The following is a 6,284-nucleotide window of genomic DNA, read 5'->3' on the forward strand; positions in this document are numbered from 1 at the left end:
ACACACACACACACACCACACACACACAGAGACACACACACACAGACACACACACACACACACACACACACACACACACACACTCCCACTTCAGTTCAGCTTCCCGAGCGCTGGGATGGTGGGGGTGTGTCACCACCATGGCCAGGAGACTGGTTTTTATAAGAGAGCAGCGCGTTTTGTTGCATCTATTTCAAAGCACACAGAATGAAGTCACAGGGCACATGTGCAAGCCCTGTGTGACTGACGGTATGTAACTATCACCTAGCACTTGGGAGGTAGATGCAGAAGGATAAGGAGTTCAAGGCCAGCCTGGGATACATGAAACCTTGTCTCAGTCCCTCCCCAAACACATGTGCATACATATGTAATAAATTGCAGCAGAGTTCACTGATATCCCTCTCCTGGCACACATTTACTCATTTCTTGCCTCCCAAGATGAGGTTCTTAAACGTGACACCCATCCTCCATGTTAAGAGGGCCTAGTACAGGCCTGGGGTTGATACAGCCTGCAACCGTTTGTTATACCCTTTGCCCATTCTCTCTGAGCCTCAGTTTCCTTTCTGTGCACAGCAGGAATATTAGGCACTCCTGTCTGGTGGGTTTGTGGTGAGGATTCTCTGCATGATCTTCACAAACCACTTAGCTTGGAACAAAACCATCACTGCACAATTCGTGCTTTTGTTACATACACAGTCTGTCATAGTTAACCGAGTCCACACAGGTCTGAAGAGGGTACCCTGTGCCCCTGCTCCAAGCCCCCTCCCCCAAAGCCAGCATGTTTCTCTGTGCCATTGTCACGGGCTGCTTCCATGTACATACCAGTGGGAAGCAGCAGAAAGACTAGTCTGTTCTTATCAGCTGGGCCCCTCTCCTTTATAAAAGAGCCCTCCCCATCTGCAGTGAAGGACAGTGAATGCCACAACCACGACCCTTTATTCCCTTTCACCTAGAGAGCTCCTGTGGTTCAGGGGTGTAGGGCAGACAACAGTCCATATCTCTGAGAGGAGGACCAGCAAGTGCGTCCTCCTTCTGTTGACCCCTGTTTCCCTCTTTTTAATTCTAAGAGTGAAGTCTGCCTCAGGGTTCTCCTGCCTGGCATGGATTTCTCTTCCTGGCACCTGCAGCATCCCCCAGGGCCAGGGCCAGCTCCAACGAGACCTGCTCAGCAAGACTTCACCCACCAGCCCTGGTGAGAACCATACACAGCCACCCGCCAGGTTCCACAATGGTCTGTCCTTCCCCCCCCCAAACACTCAGCTGACAGCTCACACCTTGTGATGCCTTGTGGGGTGTACATACTTGGCAGAAAGTAGTTTCCAGCAGAGGAACACTGTGTCATGAGCCTTACTCATGTCTCTTCCCATCCATACATCAAAAATCCAACTCCCAACTGAGTTGAGAGGAGGCGCTGAGTCCCAAGATGAGGGGGCAGCCCTTGGGAAGTGACAGCACCAGACCCCAGTATCCTTCGCAGACACGTGAGAGTGAGAATTCAGTCCTCAGGTGGACTTTTACAAACCAGGAAGACAGCATTTACCAGGCAAACTCTGCTGACTCTGTGAACTTGGACTTCCAGCCAGCAGAACTGTGACGAATGAACTACATCAGAACTCAGCACATAGACAGCAGATGATAATAATAATAATAATAATAATAATAATAATAAATAATAATAATAATTTTAGCAGACCCTCTCATGTCTTCTCCAATCTTTCATTGCCATTAACTGTGAACTCCGGTTCCTGGTGGTGGGTTCAAAGCCACACAGGGACTTTGAGGGCCTGGGGAAGGAAAGCTGTGCACACAACGGGGTATTGCATTCTCCCTTGCTAAAAGGTGGTGGATGAGTAGGGCTGCAGGCTAGCTCTCCTCCCCAGTTTTGGCCTAAATCACCTCAGGACTGACGTGAACATCTTCTTCTCCCAACTTCAGGAGACTGCTTTCTCAGTACCTGTACATAGAGGAAGTTTGCTCTGCGGAAAGGAGGAAGCCTTGCCCATGTGACAAACACAGGCTAGTTTCTTGTTTGTTTTTAAACGTGAGTTACAGAATCCTATAACCACCCTTGCAGGCTAGTGCCATCATCCCTCATTCTATTTATGTCCCACAGATGGCAGAATGGAGCCCCAGACAAGATGGTCTCTCTGAAGGTCGAATGTACTGAGTGCACTTGGTAGACTGAGCTTTGGGTTGAGGCAGACTCTGGTTTTCAAACTACTTCTTTTGAACCCTATTCATGTACTTCTCACATTCAGCCAGGCCACTCACCAGAGCGGCCTAGCCACGTCCCTCGGTTTGCAATTGCCTCTATAATGGAGCCCAGACACTTGCAGAAGAGGATGAGCTGGGGTCTGAGCTGTAAGGATGCCTTCCTGGAATAGCATCCTTCCGCCAGCTTCTTATCTCTGCACACCCCCCCCCCTTTTCACTATGTGGCAAAAGCCGGCAGTAGTTTCTCCCTGAGAAATAAGAACCAAGTACATACAAAAGGATAAGGGATCGGAGCCTCGTGGTCAGGCCATGAGGAGGAGTCAGGCTGAGGGGTCATTCTAGCTTTCAACATGACTTACACTTGGGGCTTCTGCCTTCCCAACCAAATCTACCTCCCTCCTTGCCCTCAGTTACCGGCTGCAGCTTTGAGCGCCCCTAGTGGAGGTAAGAAGTATGGGCCTGCTGCAGCAATCAACCTCCAAACGGGAGAGCCGGTATACTGCGCTTCTTTCAAAGGCTTTCAGGAACGGACACCTGACGAAAAAGTCACAGACAGATCTAAATGCTCCGTTCAGGGAACATCATGTTTGCCTCGGAAGAGAAGAGAAAGGAAGTCGGTATTGTTTCCTAATGCCCAGCAGAGCTGTGTGACTACAAGAAGGCTTTTTCAAGTTTGGATCAGGCAGTCCCTGGTGGGGTCAGCCAGAACTCCTTGAAAAAGAATGGCAAATTCCTAGAAAAACACAGTTAGGGCCCACGTAACAGCGATACATGTTGACACATGTCAGCGCCTAGGGGAGGCAGCAAATTAGAGTTTTACTAAGCAATACTGAATTTGCTTTGTTAATACAGGGGAGAGGAAAAGAACGCTCAGGCTTTGCAGTCTTAGCACGGATATGCAATCACTCCTTCATGCATGTCTTACACAGTAAGGGTCCTCTTCAAAAACGAGCCACACTTTATACGTATCCCCAGCAAACAGCCCAGAGAGCGTGCACCCTCCACGGGAGCGTTGCAACAAGTTCCCACCCCCCCAAGCTGCAAGCAGAAATACTAGTCCGAAACGCTGGGCTCTTCTGAAGCCTCCCCTCTCTGGTTTGAGTGACTATGAGCTGCAGGTTAAAAATAGAACTATTGTGGAAGATCAATTGTTTCCAAATGGACCGTCAGAACTGGCAGTGCCCGTCGGCCACCCTGGCTCCCTTCTTATGACTCAGTTAGAACCCCAGGGTTCATAATGAGCCTCTGGAAGAAGTGTATCAGTGGACTTTAGTTCGACCATGACCTGAAGTTAATATATATATATATATATATATATATATATATATATATATATATATACACTCACTAGCTATGGTGTGGAACAGTTGGAAAATATAAAATGCCTAAAAATTTAAGACACAAATGCACACACCCTGCTCTCACTCCTACGCTCTGGCACACACTGAAGAATCAGGATACAGAACCCTGATCTTGGCTGACATTTCTATACATGCCATTAAGACCCCACCCCCATGCCCACAGTGGGGCCTCAGAGAATGCAGAACTCAGGGGTAGGATCATTTTAGAAAAGGTGGCAAAACCTCTGGACATCTCTGAGTTCTGCTTGTGGAGTGTGTGTGTGTGTGTGTGTGTGTGTGTGATCCAGTTCAAGGCCACCACGCTATTGTTGGAAAGAGACAGCTAATTAAGAGAGGGCATGCTGGGTAGAAACCATTGATTTAAACCAAATCTCTTTTCCCATCTTTCCCAGGGAAACAGCCCAAACCGGGTGTAAATTGGAAATACTGCCGCCTCACAAGGAAGGGGGTGGGCGTTCTTAACGGTCTGTTTTGTTAAATAAAGGAGGGGCAAAGCATGTTCCTTGCTCTCACTTCTGGGCCCAACAGTTAGAGAAGAGAGTGGGGATAAAATGCCTTATGTATGCAGAGGAGGGCACTCCAGGTCACCAGGAAGAGAAGGGACCCGGAGGTAGGGCCTGGAGCTGAGAGCTGTCCGGGGCCTCTGGTGCTGAACTCAGGGGCCCAGAATTCCCCGCGGGTGGGTGCGTGTCTGTCCCTACAACTCCGGATCAAGGAGACCCAAATGAAACGGAACTCCAGATGGACATGGGGTGAGCGCCCCGGGCCGTGGCCGGCTCAGGCGGACACCCAGCCTGCTTTGTAAGTTACCACGGGAGGAAACAAGAGACACACTTTGCCAAGATGATGGGAGGGTTAGTGGGCTCCCCTAGCGTCAGCCAATTCCCATAGCTCCGGGGCGTGGGGGAAGGTCAGCTTTGGGTGAGTTACAGCCTCACTCCTCCACCCCGGGGCGGAGTCGCACTGTAACTTGCTGGGACCCCGGCCGTGAAGGCGTGGCTGCAGGTAGGTGAAGCAACTCACAATCCCCGCAAACTCAGACCCCTTTCCTAAGCAGCGAGCACGCAGATTTCACTAGCACGCCCTCTTCGTCCCTAGCATCGACGAGGGAGGGTAGGCTGTAGAGGGGAGAGAAGGAGCCCAGCCCTTGAGGTTCTAACGTCTGTCTCTCTTCTCACCAAGTTCGGGGAGCCCTGAGCTCCCCTCCACCAGAGAAAGCCACACCCAAGTCCAATTTCTTGACACCTGGGTGGGAACCTATCCAGCGGACAGCCGCTCTGGATAGTCCGAGCCAGCATGGGATGGTGGGATGGAAGGGAATCTGGCTCTGGTGACAGGCAGTCAGCTGTCCCCCTTCCTATACCCATCCTCTTCCACAGAGAGCGACAGAATAACCTGGCAGCCAGCCCCGGGTGCAGTTGCAGAGAGCTTCCGGAATCTGGAGGTTTGGAGACTACCCCACTCCAAGGAGCTCCTCCGGACCGCCAAAGGGAGTCTGTCCCCAGCCCGAGAGACCGATCAAGGACCCGCAACCCGAGGCGGGAGTCCTTCAGATACGTCCCCGCCTCCGCGCTCCGGCGGGGACGAGGTGCCCAGCCCCGAATCCAGGCGGTCTGGCGGGTGGCGCGTGCGTCCCCCGACCAGCCACGACCCCCGACCGCCCGGGTCAACAGCAACAACTTTGCCCCATCTGGGCGGGGGGGGGGCAGCTCTCGGGGTTCTTACCTTCCACCTGAGCTTCCGCGGGGCTCCCCAAGAGCAAGGCAACCAGAAGCAGAGAGATCCTGTCGGGTCCCGCGGCGTGCGGCCGTGCCACGGGCATCGTGGCTGCGGAGCTGGGATCCGAGCAGAGATCCGTGTGGCGGGGTCTAGGCAGAAGGATCCCGGCAGGCAGATTCGGCCAGTGCGGTCCAGGGAGAGGGAGGGGTCTGGGCAAACGGCTCCGGCTCGGAGCAGCCGGGTCCCAGAGCGAGGTCCAGACTGAGGAATCCGTGCGGGAGGATCCGGGCAGAGGGATCCGCGCAGTAGGGTAGGGGCGAGCGGCTCCTGGCGGACGCGCAGCCCGCGGTGGTTCTGGCCGAGCTGCACCGGGCGCGGGCGACGGACGAGTGAGGAGGAGCCGCGGGCGGCGAGCGAGCGAAGGGCGGGGGGCTGGGGCCCGAGCGAGCGAGCAGGAGAGAGAGCGAGCGAGAGAGCGAAGGAGGAGTGAGCGCGAGGAGGCGGCCGAGGGCCGTTCCGGGGCAGCCTGGCCCTCTGGCCCTGAGAAGTTAGTGATGTCGCCGCGTCCCGGATGGGGTTCCCTCTCTCTCTGCGGATGCTGGCGCAGTCAGATGAGGCGGAAGAGCACCCGGTGTGCCCTTGCAAGCCCAGTCGGCCCGCAGTCTGCTCTCTCTCTCTACGGCGCAGCCCTCTCTCCGGCCCCTGAGGGCCCCACTGGCCCAATGCCTTGGTGCTTCTACAGAGAGTCCCAGTGACCTAGGAAGTCACACAGACTGCATCCAGGGACCTCGCTGGACCAATACACGGGGCCGCAGAATCCTGTGTCTGACACCAAGTGGCTCTTCACCCCGGAAACACCCAGCAGCAGACTCTTAGGCGAAGACCCATCACCCGTGTTAGGATTTCAGCTCTGTCTGCTACATTAGCGCTCTCAACAGGGCCCTGCAGATCCTCCAGGCTTCCAGAGCCTGAGCTCTGGTTTCCCTTCCCCCA

The 6,284-nt window shown here is 54.0% G+C and overlaps 1 protein-coding gene across 3 annotated transcripts in view; it reads right to left on the bottom strand.

The window, feature by feature from the left end:
• The window catches only part of Sez6l (seizure related 6 homolog like), a 151,542-nt gene extending 145,542 nt beyond the window's left edge, over window positions 1-6,000 (bottom strand). For all 3 annotated transcript variants that reach the window (XM_055606011.1, XM_055606010.1, XM_055606009.1), the window contains exon 1: window positions 5,298-6,000. In XM_055606011.1, the coding sequence (XP_055461986.1) occupies window positions 5,298-5,394 (97 nt within the window). In that variant the 5' untranslated portion in view covers window positions 5,395-6,000. The remainder of the gene's footprint in view (window positions 1-5,297) is intronic.
• Window positions 6,001-6,284: the final 284 nt, after the last annotated feature.

Source organism: Psammomys obesus, unplaced genomic scaffold (genome assembly GCF_907164565.1).
Source record: "Psammomys obesus unplaced genomic scaffold, mPsaObe1.curated_primary_1811, whole genome shotgun sequence".
Lineage (NCBI taxonomy): Eukaryota > Metazoa > Chordata > Mammalia > Rodentia > Muridae > Psammomys > Psammomys obesus.